Genomic DNA, 19,476 nt, shown 5'->3' with positions numbered 1-19,476 from the left:
CGTTGCTAAGGTTAGAATCAGTGAGGCGAACCTGCAGTAGTGTACGTGTATTTGGGAAGACTTGAAGCCAGCTATATACACTACTGCAGTTCTCCTCACCGATTCCAACCTTAGCAACGCGACAGCCGGGTTGCTCGCTGCTAGGCGCTAAAAACGGCTCCCTGTGCACCTCTGAATTGTATGGTATATATTTTTATAAGTGTTAGACAATTTATAGTTATACATACAAAATTTTTTAAAATTCTTTTCTTCCTTTGGATACTAACAAACGAATAGTAGGAAGCATATCTGCAACTGTTTAGAACAACATCTTGTTCAAACAGTTTTTATTGTGTTTGGTTGAAATACTTGTACCCTGTTTGAAGTATTTATAAAATTTAATATTTGAGGCAAAATAATAGTTAAGTTATGTGTAATACATAATTTATTATTGCATTCACATTGCTATAACGACGAGGACACTTGGACAGACATTTCCAACATTTATATATTATATAATACACATATATATATATTATAACGTGTAACTGTTCGCATTAAATCAAACGAAAATGTTCAAAGAAATCTTCGTATATCGATACAGCAGGTACGTACATACGGTTACATTTCCTTTTTATTACTTTCCGTTGGTCCCGTTTAACAGCAATACGCGTTACTTCATCGAGAAAACGTTCTTACATCTCACAGATTATTTATTAAAAGAAATCGATTTTTTCTACTGCTTTTATGTTTCAAATTAATGCCTTCAGTGTACTTCTTACCTTGGTGAAAAATTACTCCCTATTGTACTGTCAAACTATATTTTATATATTTTCCATCCAAAAATATATATCATTTCCAATTATTTATTGCACTCGTGTGGAGGTGTTGACACACTGTGTTACAAACATAAAGGTGCACAGTTAACCAGTGAGTAAAAGAATGGCCAATACCTCATCATTCCAAGCATCTTTAAGAACGTTTACTCGTTCGCCAGACCAAACCGTGCAAAGTAATTCTAAATCTATTTATTGTCCCAGTTGCAGCACTACTTTACATTGAAGATGCCATAAAAGTACTCGAAGCAATATAAGTCGTCTGAATCACCAATAAATTTCGTAATTGGTATCAATTTCGAGTTATGAATTTCTATGGCTCAATAATTAATTAGTGAAAAACGACGTGTAAACGATACTTAGCCACAATTAATTTTTTAAATAAATACTTCGGTAGACGTGGATATCGAATGCCGCCATATTCTTCAGATGGTGCACGAAATTGAATAACCACAATGCAAAAATAATAACATTATTCTACAATGCGTTATTTGAGCAAGCTTACCAAATATTAGTGAATACATTTGGCCATTTGGCATTGTTAAATATTTAATATCGCTTTGTTTCCATACCTTTCATACAATCCGCGGTAATTGGAAGAAAATTGATTATTCTAGGCCACAATGGGACCATCCCCGCCAACTTATTTGTCGTGCAATATCACTTCATCTCTCGTCTATCGCCTAAATTTACAAAAATCAGTGTAACAAAATTGTATATAGCAGTTGGTTTAAGCTTCCACAGTTTACAATTCGTTCCGGTACTTATTCGCGTAACGAATAGAATTTATTCTGCAGTCAGAATTGGAGGTCGAAAATTGATTTCTGCTGGAAAGTCAAGGAAGCAAAAGCGGCAATTTTTCGTTGGACGTCATTGATAGATTGCCAATCGAAGAGTGAATACTTTAGTATTTGTAACAATAGTCGAAGTAATATTGTGAAGAATTTTTTATTGCGACTTCGAAGTATGTACTGAATTATTATAATACTAAATGGTTTTCGAGATTAATGAAGCTCAACCATTTGAAGATGGCAACTTATGTGACTTTTATACATTTGGGTATTAGTATCGATGCTCAGTATTCGTGAAATTGATAATGCAACGAATAAAAAATAATTTCATGTTCTCGTATTTAATCAATAACTGCGATATTGTATCTCGAGCACGATCATGGCCAATAAATATAAATATTCGGGAACGGAGGTGGCTTGTCTATGAGAGGAAGACAGATATGTTGCGTACATATATACGTATAGTTATCTACATAACTTATTTACAACATATATATATATATATATATATATTTCTTACTGTTCGCTCTTTACCATACATGAGTATTGGATCAACAAGTGTCTGAGACGAATTCTCTTTTCTATTTTGCAACATTCAAGACGTTCGATTTTTAAATATTTCAATGGGATATAATACTTGTCCTTTTTTCGGAACTTATTGTTTTAATATAATTTTCATAACGCCCTAAAAATCTTTTATAAGATGTCAAACAATTTTTTTTTAATTCTACAATACTGTTTCTTTACTCTTTGAAAATGCGTATACAATACTGGCACGAGAGCGACATGAAAGTATCGACTTTATTTCAATTCCTTACTTACAAAAATAAAAATAGAACATATGCAACGGAATAATGGTGACACTATTAATAAAGTGGTGAAATTGGGAAAGAGAGAAAAAAGAAGATTTGATTGTTCAACTTCCTAGATCAACATTGCCTCCTATTAATTGGAGTAATATCGATTGCATACCAAAATTTCATGTATATACTCGTCTCTGTATCGTGTCAATATTAATTTAGTTACTCCACGATGAATAAATAGGCTTAGTTTGAAAATCGAAGAAAGGAAAGAGGATTAATGCTATTTGCTTGGCTATACTAATTTTGGATTGATAATACTATGGAATAAATAATCTCCTTCTCATCGACGATTGCAGAGTGCAATTTTGTAGGGCGCACTTGATGTAACATAAAATATGTAATATTAAACACGAGCGTAGCAGCAGAGAGTCGTCTATTCTGATTTAAAATTAATCTATGAACCAGCCAATATTTTACACAACACTCATCTAACGCAGTTTGAAATTCAATCTACAAATCTGCTAATATTTTACACAATATTGTCTTCCATGCACGTGCTGGGACATTACCTACGACTATGAATACACCACAGATCATTTCTACAATTACTTTACTCGCGCGGAACACTCGCTTAATCGAATATCCTGCCCTCGGAAATTTTTGTAAATGTTAACATTACAAAATCGTACCAACAAAGATCCGTTTATACATGAAATGCAATATCTGTGTAAATAATGAATTTATTAAAGTAGATAGATGGAAATAATGCATTTTCTTTCTACAGAAAAGAGAAAATTAAAAGAATGTCCAAGTAGCTCATGAAAAGGTATTGTCACCTGAAGGTATTTTATTTATACTCTGCTCGAGTATTTTTTCTCCCTCCATGTACATTATTTATAAATTATTGAGCACTGTTGTTATTTTCTTTCGTATTTAAATTAAAAAAAAAACAGTTTCGTTTCGTGACGGTTCTGTCGTCAAAACATCGCAAATCTTTCGTGTTCATTTTAGTAAAATAATTTACATCCACAAATAAGTGATGCACAAATTGCATCCAGCCCACTGCTAAAGACACGATCGATTTCAACAACCTTCGGAACAAATCGTTCTCGTGTTGCAATCGATACTTACAAGGGAAGTTGAGCAACCAAAAAATTCAGGAAATCAAGCAATTCTGTGTGCAAGTAGAGTAGTTTCTCCCTAACACAAACCTATTTTTTGTTGGTGCTATAGCGCGGTTTTAGGGGGCGAAATTACCCCTTGAAAAAATGCAGAATTTTGTTTTTCGTGGAATATCTCGAGAACAGTGCGAGATACCGAAAAGAAGTTTAAACAAAAGATGCATCTATTTTTTATATCTACAAAACTGCGTAAAAATAATTATCGAATTAAAGATTAGTGGTGGGGGTAACTTGAAAACTATAGATTTATCGATAATTATTTTTACGCAGTTATGTAGATATAAAAATTATATGCAACTTTTGTTGAAACTTCTTTTCGATATCTCTCATCGTTCTCGAGATATTTCACAAAAAAATCTGCATTTTCTCAAGGGGTGACTTCTCCCCCTAAAACCGCACTATAGCACCTACAAAAAATCGGCTTGCATTCCGGATGAATTACTCTACTTACACTTAACGTTCCATAATGCTCTGAATTTTCGAGTTGCCTAACTTCCTTTGTTAGACGAAATAAAATCAACTCGCCGCAAAAGGCCACTTTCACCTAAGTAGTTTTTCTCTGTTTGAAGCAGAATTGGACATTATTCGATTAAATTTAGGTGAATGAAAATTTAGTTGAATACAAATTTAGTCGAATAAAAATTTATTCGACTAATGCTCAACTCTGAAGTGTTTAAAGTGGAGGGGTAAGTAAGTCATATAGAAGGGACAACTCTTCAGTGACATTGAGCGGCCAATTGATTTTGTTCCGACGTACATACCATTAGTATCTACAATCTACACATATTAAACTAAACATATTAACTATAAATACAATGTTACGATGTCATAATACAGTATAGTTTCCCAAGTAATTAGGTAAATGCAAAAATTCTCTCGAACACCTGTGATTACATTCCATAACTAAGTACCTAGTTCCTCCGAATCGTTGGTAAACAACGATAACGGAAAATAGAAGAATAACTAGGGTAAACCAACCAGTAATTCACCGCATACCAGTGAATGACCATTGGGCAAAGAAATGTCAATTATAAAAAACATTATTATATGTTTATAAATGGAGTGTAGTTGCATTTTTAATATAATTTTATAATTTTTTTTATTAAATTACGATAAGAATAAGTAATTATTTTTATAGAAATTTCAAGAAAAATAAATGTAAATGCAACTTCAACAGTTGTTTCGTTGTTATACATATATATATTCTAGTATTAATCTCAAAGCTCCGTAGATTCAACAATTCGGTAATTCACTGTTTGGTTTACCCTACTGAAATTCATTATCCAGGTACGTTTCACTGTTTAGTGTGCGCAGAATTTTCGCAGATACCTAGTGCTCCTGTAAATCGCGCACATGTCAATAATTGCGCAACAGCGTTACAGAAGTTTCACCCGTGCCTGTCATGTACCTCGATGTAGTCGACGAAAGCGAACTAATGGGTCCGGTTAGCTATATACGTCGCAAAAGTGGCACAAGTCGACAGGTAAATACTGTGTTCACATGAAACATTCGCGCGACAGCGTAAAACAGCGAACTCGAAGAACGATCTTTGGCATGTTATGTTCACGGGATCTGTCCAATGTATTTCCAGCATAATGATCTTTGTGTTCTAAGTATTCCGAGATATCGCCACGTAGAAAGTTTTAAAACATTTCTTCTCCTCGCAGAGTGAAAATCACCCCGTCCTCGGTTACAAATTTCTTGGCCACTGTGGCAAAGTCCTTAGAAGCATTCGCTAATTCATTAAAGTAAAATTGGTCACCCATTTCTAGTCGCAACGATGTCTACGCAAGTATGCCATCTTTATACGGCGTTTGCAATATTGAAACAAAATTATTCGTGGGTGCGAAGGTGAACTACCTTTTGGATTGAAATGTCTATTAATTTTTTACACCACACTAACCTGACAGAGGAATACAGTATTTACGAGGCATGTACATTTGAAAGGAAGGAACAAATATTTGCTACCACCGATCCTGCTTCAACCATTTCATAATTCAGTCTCGATAGATCAGAAACGTGTTCAACGTTCCACGTTGCCCGTGATCTTACCTGAAACCTTGAGCAACGAAACACCCTTCCTCGTATCTGGAGCTGTGGAATACGTAAGACAGATCCCAATCTCTCAATCATCCACGCGTTCTTCTAGGCTAACTAGAACAAGAAACAACTGGAAGCTAGGATTGATTACAGGTGGCAGGGGCCAAGGATCTGCAACCGCGGGCTAACTGAGCCCGCCATCACTTGGAGACCGATTGTTCCTCGAGGACCTCGTCGGCTCTGAGCTTTATTTCCTTCCAGGAGCTCTGGATGTCCTTGCTCTCGCTGTATCGCGAGCAAATCGCGAACCGCAGGAAGTACATGTCGTTTATCTTCGATGGGACCAGATGAATGTTCCCGGCACCGTTGATTTTCTTCAATAGAGTCTCGTTTATATCGTTCGATCCCTGTTGGACAATATGCGCTGTTAAAGTAGGTGCTTCCTTTCAAACTACTTTTTCTGCGGTCACCTAACATTCTTTCAGAGCACTGTGTTTAAGTCAGTAAAAGGTGATACAATTTTTTTTTATAAAATTAGTAATCAAGAATTTCATGTATCAGTCGGAAACGAGTTAATAAAATCTGGAGTGTGTTGTCAATTGCTACATTCAGGGGTTACGCTACTTTGGATTTTAAAAATAGCAGCTGCCTTTAAGATTTTTTATTTGAGAAAATGACAAAGAAAATGAAAAATCTGTATATTTCTCTAACATATTTCTTTAGTGAATATCACGTGGAAAATGAAAGTGTTGGGTTTATTCTCAGGTCCAACTGCTTTGCAGTTATCTTGCACACCAATTTGGCTCGCCCCCAAAATAGGAATTACATGGACCGGTCACAGCGACGCCATTTTGTTCGAAGGAAAGAAAAAAAAATATTTTCGTGTACTTCAATAGTTGTATATTAAATGCTTAGTTATAGATTTTCCATTTTCTTTATCATTTTTTCAAAAAAAATCTTAAGGATGACTGCTATCTTTAGAGTCCAAAGCGTAACCCCTTAAATTGTTTAACAATATTTTAAAATCCACTAAATTTTTCAACACATTTCTCTATGTAAACAGTAACGTTAAAAATGATTATGTACCTTTAATCGGAAGCAAACGAGTCCCAGTATTACTTCAGCAACAATTTCGAAGCGAGGATCTGTGAGCACCAGAGCCTCGAATTCATGCGCCTGAGCGACATGGTTCCTAATAAATCGCTGAAGATTCTCCACCCCATAAATTCTCAAGACGAACCAGAGTTTCAGCGCCCTGAATCTACGTCCAAGTGGAATTTGCCAATGCTGCGACAAAGAATACATGTTTTCTCAAAATTTCAATAAGTAGGTACATTCCCCTGTATAAAATTGGCCAAATAATTTCCCGATTCAAAGCAATTTCCAGCGTACCCAAGAAAATAAATTATGTTCCCCGATAAACATGCATAAACTTAAAATCTTCTTACATGAAAATACCTTTACATAATTTACTCGACGCATAATAAAATACTATTATTACACAAAGTATGTGCTAGAAAAGCGGAAGATATCGGTGACAGAATGAGAAATTACCCTGTAATCAGGAGCGGATCCTTGCATGTCGTGTTTCAGGTACAGTGGATCAACATTGAAGGCGTTGATAACGAAAGTTGGATCTTTCAACCACATCGTCGAACAGTCGAAGTTCACCAGCATCCACTTGTGTGGGTTGAAGTTGAAGGAATCAGCCAGCTCGATTCCCTTCATTAGGTGTCGAAATTCGGGGCAGATGAAAGAGGAGCCTAAAGGCAATTTATTAAACAGTTAATTTAAATCAACACGGAATTCTGTGAAAGGTCGAATACGATTTCTCATAAACTAACCAGCATAAGCTGCATCGACGTGTAGCCACACGTTCTCGCGATTTGCAACGACACCCATTTCATCGAGACGATCGAACGCACACGAGCAAGTTGTTCCTAGAGTTGCAACAACCTGCGGAGAAAAATATTTTCATCTCGTTCGTTTGTGAAAATATTGTCCTTATAAATATCACACTCAAAATTTGTCTATACAAGGCTTCGATTTCGCGAAACTTGGAGTTGCAGCTGCACCCGGTATCTGACTTGAATTTTGAATGGTAATTTCGAATTTAATTAATCTCGAATTTCGAACTTACGTAGAATGGTATTAGTCCTTGCTCTTTGTCTTTGCGAATAGCTTCCGCCAGTGTATCACCGCGAAGTTTGTACTTCGAGTCTACGTCCAGCAACCGGAACTTTACGCCTCCTAGAAGCCCAGCTCGCTCCACAGAACTGTGAGCTTGACCTGTGCAATAAGCGGAAGCGAAAATGAGTTTGCTCTTCGCTGTACTGTCGTGGTTGCGCGTTTAGAGAATTTCTTGACAATATTCAAGCTGATACTAAAGACGCAAGAAATGTCGCGATTTTCAAATTTATATCCTAAAAATCTGTGTAACAATTTAAATATATAATACTTGTGTATGTATGTTTTACACAAATCGTCAACTGTTCTAATAAATTATTCAAGAGTTACGAGTCACAAGTATCTTCAAGGGCTGGGACTATTCGAATAATTTAATATTCGAATATTTTACAAGTATTCGAATGCTACGAGTAAACTTCGAATATTTGAGTATTCGAATGCTACGAATAAACTTCGAATATTTGAGTATTCGAATAGTATTCGAATAATAAAATTCGAATACTCAAATATTCGAATATTAAATTATTCGAATACTCAAATATTCGAATATTAAATTATTCGAATACTCAAATATTCGAATATTAAATTATTCGAATACTCAAATATTCGAATACGCAAATTTTCTAATATTAAATTATTCGAATACTCAAATAGTCGAATATTAAATTATTCGAAAAATTATCCTCAAAAATTGACCTTTAGGTCAAAATTAGCTTACAAGATTTCACCCTGACAAATGAACCTAAAGAACTTGATTTATAATTCACACCATACTATTCGAATACATTAGTATTCGAATACTTAAATATTCGAATACCGAAAAATTCGACAAATAGTCCGAGCCCTAGTATCTTGCAACCAAATCACTCTTTGCTTCCTTTCCATAAAAAAAGCGACACAAAATATACACACTTCGTCAATCAATCTAAAACACCCCTATCTTTTATTCTAACAGGAACAATAGACACCAAGAATCCATAAAACAGTGTCTCGTTTTAATCTCCCGCTTCTAAGGAACAATAGCCAGTAATGATTATCTCAAAAGGAACGATTATCAATAGATTCTCCATGAGAAATGAATTTCTCGAGAGAATAGCTAGTCTCTTTCTCCTTTCTTCTTTTATTATACGAGGCGATAAGTTACATTTAGAGAATTGCAAAGTCCTCGCCTGGATTGGCACAATTTTTCGCAATTGGACGTGACCAGCAGACAGAAGTGGTAACAGGGGCATGGAGTAGCCGTCGGGGTAGGGACGGAGTGGATCGGGGGTGGTCGGGTTGGAATAACTCGAGTGGTTATTACGCGTTGCTATGGTGACAAAGTGCTGGCTGATGAAGTGCTGCAACCCCATACTCGCCCTTGTCATTTCACCCCCGGCTCCCGTACCTTTGTCAAATGTTAAAGAGCGCCGGGCGACGTCATCGTTAATCTTGTTTACGGGGAATCACGGTAAGACACGCGCTCCAATTTCTAATCGCTCCATCGTTTATCCCCTTTTTCATTGTCCGCCACAAAAAGGGTTTGATATAATGGAAATAAGGGTCGATATTACATTTTGGAAAGATTATTTTCATTCCGAAAGAATATTTCGAGATTCTAGTACCTGTGTGACTTAAAATGGAGAACGATGTTCGTTAAGTCCCCGGGAAATTAATAAAATTGGTGTACGCGGTTTGATAGATTGGTGTTTTAGTAGGCCATGTGGTTAAATATTTGAAGACAAATTGATTTTAGTTGAAGCTGCGGTTATTCAGCTAGGTGATTAAATTTTGTCCCCACGAATGGAATAATAGTAAATAGGGGGAAACTTTTCCTTTTCTCTAGGTTGTACTATAGCGTTTATATAAGAGAAATTGTTATAAATAATATTTATGTAGTATCGAAATGTGACAGATATTTAAGAGGGATTATGCACTGCACCACATTCTTTTTGTAACAGAATTACTTTTAAATTATTAATTCATTTGGGGAGTGGACCATGATTACGAAATTCGAATAAGTTTTGAAATTTAAACAGTTCCTCAAGTAAGCTCGAAATGTTATAATATTATTCTAACATTTTCATTCATCTTTAGTAGTATCTATTCAAAAAATACTTACAAGAACTATAAGCCACCAGTTTCTCAACTATTTCGCTGTCCGTCCAATCTGGATGCTCTTCCTTGATTTGTCTTATTTTTCTAGCCTTGGCGCCGAGAAGTGCGACTAAAGTGGCTTCACTCGCAGTTCCCTATAAAATGGAATCAATCGTTGATTGTTATTTACGGGCAGATAATTATATTTTAATAACTAATTAAATTTCAACGAATCTTTTTACGTTAAACTCTGACAGACTTGTAGTAGACAATAGTTTGTGTATGTATATTAATTTGGTTATTACAGAATTATCGTTTCAGCAGTAGGAAAATATTACCTGGATCACACCACCCCCTTTTCCACCGCTGCAAGCTAAAAATTCCTTGGGCAAGTCTAACATCTTTCCTAACCAGTCCAACATTATCACCTCCAACTCCGTGCAAGCAGGACTCGCAATCTGCGTGAGACATTGAACGATTCTATTAAATGTTAGTAACATCTAAACGAGTTGCAATAAATATTTCTTTAACGAAACTATATGTTTGATTTAATATAAAGTATGATCAAAGTTTTATTGATAATTTGGGAAACATAATATACTAAAATATATTAAAATATATTAAGGAAATTTAATATAAAATATGATTTGATTGTCTATTTTAATTCTATATTGTATAGTAGTGTATAAAATATATTTGATTAATATTCGGAGAGCAGGTCTTACCCAAGTGAATCCAATGCAAGCAATAGCACCACTCAGCATGTCAGCCACAATTGCTGGGTAAGATTGGGCAGTAGGAAAATATGCGTGGAATTTTGGACTGTGCCAATGGGTAACCTAGGAAACATTCATTTGTTGAAATACAAATTCATTTCAATGAAAAAAAAATTAAAGATACAGCACTACAATATATTTTTACATTCATACATTCCAAGTTAAATGCTCTTCTCTTTACACCCCCACTTGAAATATTTTATGTATTCTTCTCTATTATGTTATACGGCGAGAGAGGTGATTTTATGTACTATTATATATTTTATACTTACACCTGGCATTATTATTCTTTCAATGTCTGACATAATATCTTCCCAACTTTCTGGCGTTTGCGGGGCCTCGGTTGGTAAAAGGGGCTTCATGTAACCTGGTTCCACTGTTGGCAACACTCTCCTACAAATATTATTTAATCAGCGCTTTACGATTAAAAAACCTACGTAATCATTTAAATATTCATCACTTTTAACCATAGGCGTTTAGAGCTTTCTCCATGAGAGGCTGATTTGTAATAAATCATACGTGTAGATAGGTGCATTTAAATCATTGAAGCCATTGCCCATAAAAAAGCGTAATTGAACTTTTTATTTTCAATATAAAATATATATTTTCTTGAATTTTTCAGTGAATATCAGTCCTCATATTTCAAAATTGTAATTGTAGCGTATGCAAAATTCGTAACAAAAAATTGACCGCGAATCCTGTCGAGACTAACATCGTTTTACACAGATAACGAATTGAAAGCTTCAATGCAGTGATCTGTAAAAAAAATCGAAGGACGATCAAACAGGATATAGCGATGAAAAAAAAAATAAAAATTCACCTGTCCCTGATATTCTCCAGGTAATTCGTAATGTATTCCGCCATTTCCTTGGCGAAATCCTTGAAACTGTCGGGATCCATTTCGCGTTTCCTGTAACATGCCAATACTCCGTTAATTGATATTCGAAGCTAATGAATTCTTATGTAATTCAGAGATTTTATGCAATCATGCGGGTGAAAATGTTACCATTTATCTTTCAATCTTGATAGATTACAATCGACAATGGGAAATAGAAGTATAGAAGTGAAACAGATCTCCCTATGAGAAATTTGCATATAATTACTAATCATAGTTGCATGTAGGTATTAAAACTTTCGAATGCTCGCGGAATAAATAACCCTTACGAAATTCGCGATGAGAAAGTATATCGCTAAAAAATATACTTTTCGTTAATTTAAGTTGAAACAGTATCACGTTTTTTTTTAAAATAATATTTGAACCTTCTGTGGTTAATAATTTTGAGCAGAAGTAAACAATAGTTTGTTAGTAATTTTAGTTTTCTCTATAAATCCTCTTTACATTCCCGTCTTTAAATTCTACAAAAATGGGCTGATTCCACTGGCTCATTCTACTGATTTCTATAGTACGGTTTTAACCGTGACTTCTACTTCTACTGGAATTCTAAATGTGGGAAATGTTAATAGAGGAGTTTAAAAGTCCTTGTAGTAAACACTGCGAATGCCAAAATTAAAACAAAAAATTTTTATGAATAAAACGTTCTACGTGCCAATGGTAATACTATAATTATGTTTCAAGATTTATTAATCGAGGCTGGATACGAGTCCTAACACAGTAATTCATACACGGAGGAAATAATTTTGTGAGAATATCAGAGGTAATAATGGAATACAAATAAACGCAGTGTTTACAATGTCAGGGGCGATAAAGGTAACTCTCATTGCCGGTATCCGAAAATATGTGAACACAACCGTGAATCACTTTACGTGTATAAAGGGGCATTATCTCGTATGAAAATAACAGTGTGAAAGAAAATTATCTAGAACGATGTTGGTTGCAGATATCGTGTATCTTATGTCAATACAAATATCAATTTACTATCGTCAGATCATATTCAGAGATGGTTGAAAACTAATTTTTGTTCGATTGAAATTAAAGTGATACAACATGAAAATTATAAAAAATTTTACGATCATTTTTGTAATACTTTCTATATACTGAAATTTAACTTTTTTTACTCGCAGGGCAATACCTATATCTTTCGAAATTTTTCAATCTGAAAGGATACGAAAAATTCGAATTTTGACAATACCTTAATTCCTAGTTCCTACTACACATACGTAGTAAGTGCTTTGTGATAAAATCTATTTTCCAATTTATAATTTGGAATAAAAAAATTAAAATTAAAACTTTACATCATCTTTGCTTCCTCGCATCAATTACCACTCATTACCTCAGCCTGACAATACAATTCTTCCACGTGCTCTGTTAGATATACAATCACTTGTCCAACATCCACTAATTTATCACCTTTTCGCTAAAGCTAATTAAATACTACACGAACCGAAAGGAGCACAAATATGTTTCAATGAAAATTTCCCCTTTCTGGCATCGACACTTATTACTTTTTATTAGAATTTATTCTCACTGCGCAAAATCATACTTGTACCACTGACGCCGGGAAAAAAACAAAAGATCGTAAAGTTCCTCGAGATCGAGACGAATCTCTGCTGGATCCACGTCGCTGGGATACCGTTGGCAACGTTCTGTATATGCGCTGCAATAATTGGCAAGACTAACCTTCTCAATGTGGGTCTTGAGAATCGAGGTAGGAGGCAGTGACACGTGCCTCGTTGTTAAATCGAGAGAAAGAGAGAGTAACAGATACGGTCTATAGAGTCTGTACATAATGATCCACAGTTTCCATCGCGAGTGGCGACAAGTTGACTCGTGGAGGAAGAACGACCATGACTCATTTTTGCGAAGCTGGTCTCGTTCGACTCCTTTCCCCTTCGAGATTTGTCATAGGCTGTTTTCTGACTCCAATATTGAACTGGATCGCATCAATGATTTATGGTTAGACTTTATACACGGAAGCAAAATTATTGGATTAATTTAAGGGGAACTTTATGTAGATGACTAAAATAAAGCCTGAATTTTGGAAATTTTTTCAAGGAGCTTCTTTATTTCAGCTTGTTGAAGCTTTCAGAATGAGTTAGTACATATTTAAAGAAGTAAAAAAATACATAATAAAAATACGTGCAGCGTACCATACACTGCAGTCGCCTCAAACAAAAAACACAAATTATTATTTTTTTTAAATACGATTGTGCTAGGGATGAACCTATTAGAATAATAAAAAGTGCTTTATTAAAAAAATCTTAGGACTTGAAACGAAAAGATACCGATTCTTACGAAAAACTTCCGTCGTCACTGTGCAATAGATGTTATATAATTTAATAATATAGTTAAACTTATAGGGTCATCTAGAGGAGAATTTAATGTTCTATATCTAGGCAATGGGAGAAGTCGATTGGTCACGTATTTTTTTAGTTATGCTGCACATCAATTTATACCTTTGACGCCGTGGTCGCTGGGAACTGCTTCCATGAATCGATATTGACTATATTTGATTATGGAAATTTTTGTTACTTTTCTAAATATGTATTAAGTCATCCTGGAAAATTTAACAGGTCAGAATAAATAAGATGTTTGAAAAAAATTTATACGAAGTTCCCCCCTTGAAGGAAGATCGAATTATTTGAAATGTCATTTTGTTGCGTAAGAGTCGCGGATAATGTGAAAGGATAAGTGAAAGAAATTCGCGGCAGTGAAACGTGAATTAATTATAAAAAATTCTATTACTCGTCCAGTCTAAAATAGAGTTCAGTATATCTATGTGGATTGAAAGTAGAGCAGAAGTACTCGTCTTTAATGCTAGAAATTGGGGCAGTGACAAAGTAATTCTGTTCTTGTTATTAATTTAATTATTATGTAAGTCGTTTATACTTTTACACGATTTCTTGAGATAAAGAAAGCTGTATAATTTTGTCGTGGAAAGTTCGCTTCTGATAAGACTATCTAATCACGTTAACTTGGGTTGTAACATACATATGGCATTCCGATTGCAAATAAAAGAGAAATAGTAATTACAGATAAACCAAATGAATATTAACCGTCTAATGAATAGCAGAAGATTTGTGTAATATTATTAATAATTTTGCTAATCCCATTACTCATTACTGCTTCATAGGTATGGATACTGAAAATAATGTACAAGTAGGTACAGCTATCCTAATTTCTAAAGAGAAATTAATTTTAACTCACTTTTTATTACAAAACTTAATTAATTAGCAAAAATTGAATGTTGGGAATTAAGGTTACACAACTTTAATATTATAAGTTACACAACTTTAATATTATAAGTTACACAACTTTAATATTATAAGTTACACAACTTTAATATTATAAGTTACTCATCATTCATTAGCAATTTTTTTTTTCAATTTATTTATTACCAGATATGAAAGACACCATAATTTTCATTCCCATTCTTTTTACTTAACTGAACTGGATCAATAGATTGTATTGCGCGAGGAAATGATCAAGGATTTACTACAGATCCTCCAGCGTCAATGAAAGCAGGGAACTCCCGTGGGGATTCCCCTGATCGCGTCTGTGACGTTAGAGGATTCTCGGAACGAGAAATGCAACGAGACGACTCTCGCAGAAGTAGGTACTAACCATTTGAGGTCGTTCAACTTTTGGTACAGACGCGAATGTATATGTAATACTTTCACGTGTGATTAATTGTCTTTAGTTTAAGAAAATACAGGATACCTTCAGGAAAAACCAGAGTGACGTAAGCAAATAAAAAAAGTTATCCTTGTTCTTAGGAAGCATTATGCGGGATGTTGCAACGAATGTACGTACAGGTTTCCTTTAATCTAAACAACGTGCTGTGCTATCTCATTCTAAACATGTTGAAATCGATGACCTAATTACGATGTTCATTAAATATTTTCATTTGTCAAACATTTGTTTTATATACGCACAGCTATAAATAGTACTCCTAGGTTAGAGGACAAGAATTCTGGAGAATTCCAGTGAATGAGCCGAACATGAATTATTGTAGGTATATTTAGTATCCTAGTGTAGTACCTAGTGATATTTTTAGTGGCGATCTAACTTATGTATTGGAGCTGAGACTGTATTCAAAATTTTATAAAGCAGAAAATTTATTTTAGTAGATGATCTATATCAAAATATTCAATAAATGATAAATGAAAATTTAGCAATGTTTTCGTTACTTTTGTGATACATTTCTTTACACGAAGTAGGTATATAGTTTACTTTCGCGTGTAAACAGCTGTATGTAGAATGTTTTCTGTAGTAGATTAGAATAATGTGAATTTTCAAATGTATATATGTTCCAATCTGTAGAATTTTTGAAATTTAATGGATATTCTGTGATGTTGGTTATTTGAACATTAACACGAGATATGATAATAAGCACTGCTACTTCATAGATAATACTTTTCATAAATACAGAGTGGTGATCACAAGAAATCTTAAAATTGATATTTTTATATGTGCACAAATTTTAATAGTAAACTTTAACTCAGTGATTCCCAAACTGTGGCTCCAGAATGTTTTCTGGGGGGTCGCCGCAGTTATTTTTAGTTGGAGATTTTTAGCACTTATTTATTCTAATTATTAAGTTAAAATGATATTCTGAAATACCTTCTTTTAATGTGTTTTCTTTACCTTATTACATTTACCTTACATTATACGGGTTATTTCAGTCTTATAAAAGGAGATCGCGACTCAAAAAAGGTTGGGAAACACTGCTTTAGCTTATACTGTTTGTCACACACTTTGGTATAGACAGGTAGGTACAGTCTTTTTTAAATCATGACATTTTGGCAACTGTGTTCAATTTAAACTTCCTTTTAATCATCCCCTATATAAGAAAATAACTGAACAAGATTAGCATAAGATTAATATTTAAAATAAATGTTCTTTTTTATTGTTATTTAAAAATGACTATTCTCTGTATGCTTCAACATTTTTGGGTTCCCTGAATTCTGCCAAAACAGCGAGGAGATTCGAGTGATAAAATGAATCAAATTACTGGAAACTTCGAAATATTAGATCGTTTCTTCGAATAGGTACATTTTACGCGAACCAGAAATTCGTGAATTGGACTTTCCTTCAACGCTCCGAGACATTTCATAATATCTTTGCGATATTTGGTCTAAATCGACCATGACCGGTTATCGTTCCTTTAAATCGTACTACGTTCGCACAAGGTCGCAGTTATTATGTTCTTATATAGCAATGGAGTTCTTGCCCCTCTTTTCGCGAGTTACCCAACGAGAATTACTCAACCCTGCCTTTCAATTTCTAATTACTCCGAATTTTTACCACGTTTATACCACGCTTCTGGAGTCCACTAAATGCTTAACGTTAACTGAACGTTAAGTTTACAATAAAAAATCATTTTTCCCTACACAAAACATTCTCCAAATTTTTAAATCAATAAATAAATTCTTCACAATTAATATCAGATTTTTTTACACATGTTATCGTTTCGACAAAAAAAAAATGGTGTCATAAAATCTCTTTTGTACAATTTTGTAAATTATGTTTAACTTTTAATAAATGCACGATTCATTAATGCCAGTAATATTAATAATAAACCTCGTGATCTTGACGACGGTAAACAAATGTTATTAAGGTAACTATTACAATTTTATTACTTATTTTACGTTACGTTGAACGTCAATTTTATTACCCGTTTCATATATTAATTTACTACAATTGCATGAAATGATTTTTTTCTTAGATCAGCATTCGAAGACACACATCTTGTCCTGCTTCAAATGATGAAGAGAATAAGAGGAATTGTTAAAAATCAGGAGAATAAATTATCATGCATGTCCGCGAAAGCGAAAGAAACTTCTTCTCCTTGGAAGTGTATTTCTAAAGAAATAGAAAACGTATCGCGGTTCATGTTAACGCAAACACACATTGACGTACGTAATTCAATGCGAGTTTCAGCAATGCAGCTGTTTATATCGCAACGCAGTTTATCTCAAGTTATTAACGCCTGCCGGTTAAAACTCTGTACAGGCGGCTCATTTGATTGCGGCCGTGCGCCTTCGATTTGTCATCGATTTCACACGGTTGGCCTTTTTATTGGGAAACAGTTCTACAATATTTCATGAACACAGTTTAGGGCATTGCCACCCATAGGTTCCCGTCTAGAACACTCCTATTCCGATGATTTATTTACTCTGCATATTTCAAATTCATCATTTTTATTTTCATTAAAATGAGGTCATTGCTGTATGAATGATATGCCTACGTGCTTCTACCGAAATTGAATGCAGAAATATTTTATTTTCAGATTCATCTGTATTATTAATTCGATTTTGAGGAATCGATACTTTTCTTCAAATTGCCGCTGTTTTGCCAATTTCGCAGCTATTCCTGCGATTCGAGGTTCATCACCTGCGCAATTTCTTTAAAAAAATCTGTTTCTCTTTGTTTCAGATTAATAGAACAGCCGCTGTGCTACACGCTGCACAGAAACGGAGCGCCTGTCAATTATCAAAAAACCATTAGTTAGCAAAAAGAAAAACGAATTCAGAGAATTATTTATACAAGTATAAAGAATCCCTCACAATTTGAAATGGATCCTCTGGTTAGTTTCCGAAGAAAAACACTCACAAATTTTCATATGAATTTCCGCTCGTCAATTGGGGTTCCCCCCTTGAAGTTTAAAGGGCGGGTCTTCAACCACAGTAATCATTCCTCACGAAAGAAACAAAGAAAGACAGTAGGACATTAGAGTAATAATGAAAAGAATGGAAACGAATGTTAATCGGAGGGATAAGCGGTTAGGAAATATTGTAGAAATGTTCGCCAAAAGAAGACCAAACACGTGAAGTCGGTCACTAATCGAAGGCACACGACCACCATTGGATGAACCGCCTGTACAACAGGCATTTACGTTATCTCGATAGGGATTTTTTGAACATCCAAATATGTCGTAATAAATGTTAGCGACATAGATGCATGCTAGATGCTTCTATGTACACGTTCCTCTGTACATCTCTGCCACATGCTTATGTACCATTCGTTCAACTTTTAATTAACTGAGGAAAAAGAAAGTTTACTTCACTAGTGACTCTGGTACACCTTGTAACGATTACTTGTGACCGGGCATTAAGCGTTGCATTAAAAATAAATAAAAAAATGCAACAAATACGAACTCACTTCTACAGTCATTTTTAAAGTGTTTGATATTTTTGAAAACTCTCTTACCATGTAACAAAGTGTCCTGAATCGAGGTAACATCCAATACAGTATCAGTATTTACTTAATACAAAGGAATTCCTTCCATTGAACACGCAGTACTTTAATTACCATTAATGCCTAGATTGGAACGCATACTATTTTTCCACGTAAAGGTCTAAGAAACAATGCTCTCGATAATAAACAATCACTCCTCGGAAGCGCAAGCAAGCTACTTTGAAATATCTTCCAGAAAAAGACAAACCTTGCAACTCGATTTCCCCACAAAACATTCAGTGTTGCTACTACTGCATTCGCAATATTATCATACACAGTGTTAACACTAACTATCTGTGCGCAAACTTTGACCCAAATCGTTAAGTTCAAGTTCAAACACTCCCCCTGCTAGCCCCTAACGAGTCACGCGACCGAACAACTCTGCAAGAATCTACTTACCCCGTCGTTTTCTATTAAAGAGAACACACTCAACGTACCAGTAGCTGACGACGACGGTAGAGAGTGGATGGCGTGCAGACTTGACAGTTGCTGGTATCCACGTGGATCCGGTTGGCGGGAGTCGATGGATCAGGGAAAGATCCGCGAACGTGCTCGAGCGATCCACGATTCGCGAGTGCCCGCCGGAAATTCGCCGCCTGCTGTCTACACCCGAGCTTTATGTAGCTCCCCACCTCTCGGGCACGATGGTCGGCACTTGTCGGCTCCACCG

General features: G+C 34.9%; 1 protein-coding gene across 4 annotated transcripts; it reads right to left on the bottom strand.

Annotated features, from left to right (window-relative positions):
* Positions 1-395: 395 nt before the first annotated feature.
* Ddc (aromatic-L-amino-acid decarboxylase) lies at positions 396-19,476 on the bottom strand. Of its 4 annotated transcripts, XR_013088408.1 has the most exons (12): positions 19,244-19,475; positions 11,490-11,579; positions 10,942-11,062; positions 10,619-10,732; positions 10,232-10,351; positions 9,919-10,048; positions 7,771-7,919; positions 7,475-7,586; positions 7,185-7,393; positions 6,717-6,917; positions 3,615-6,037; positions 396-3,583 (listed from the first exon to the last, which is right to left on the bottom strand). XR_013088408.1 is itself a non-coding variant. In XM_076831308.1 (11 exons), the coding sequence occupies exons 2-11, from the start codon at positions 11,567-11,569 to the stop codon at positions 5,831-5,833; spliced, it is 1,443 nt and encodes a 480-aa protein (XP_076687423.1). In that variant the 5' UTR covers positions 11,570-11,579; positions 19,233-19,476; the 3' UTR covers positions 396-5,830. The 4 variants fall into 4 exon arrangements, 3 of the variants coding, with proteins under 3 accessions (XP_076687423.1, XP_076687422.1, XP_076687424.1); XM_076831308.1 differs by having other exon boundaries at positions 396-6,037; positions 19,233-19,476; XM_076831307.1 differs by having other exon boundaries at positions 396-6,037.

The sequence above is a fragment of the Andrena cerasifolii genome, chromosome 2, assembly GCF_050908995.1.
Source record: "Andrena cerasifolii isolate SP2316 chromosome 2, iyAndCera1_principal, whole genome shotgun sequence".
NCBI lineage: Eukaryota > Metazoa > Arthropoda > Insecta > Hymenoptera > Andrenidae > Andrena > Andrena cerasifolii.
This window is presented reverse-complemented; position numbering and strand designations above follow the sequence as displayed.

Coding starts and splice junctions, on each gene's coding strand:
- Ddc (XM_076831308.1), bottom strand. CDS start 11,569: ATGGATCCCGACAGTTTCAAGGATTTCGCCAAGGAAATGGCGGAATAC. Junction 7,920..9,918: donor ACTGGTGGCTTATAGTTCTT/GTAAGTATTTTT, acceptor CTTATTGCACAG/GTCAAGCTCACAGTTCTGTG. Junction 6,038..6,716: donor TCGTTTGCTTCCGATTAAAG/GTACATAATCAT, acceptor ATTGTCCAACAG/GGATCGAACGATATAAACGA.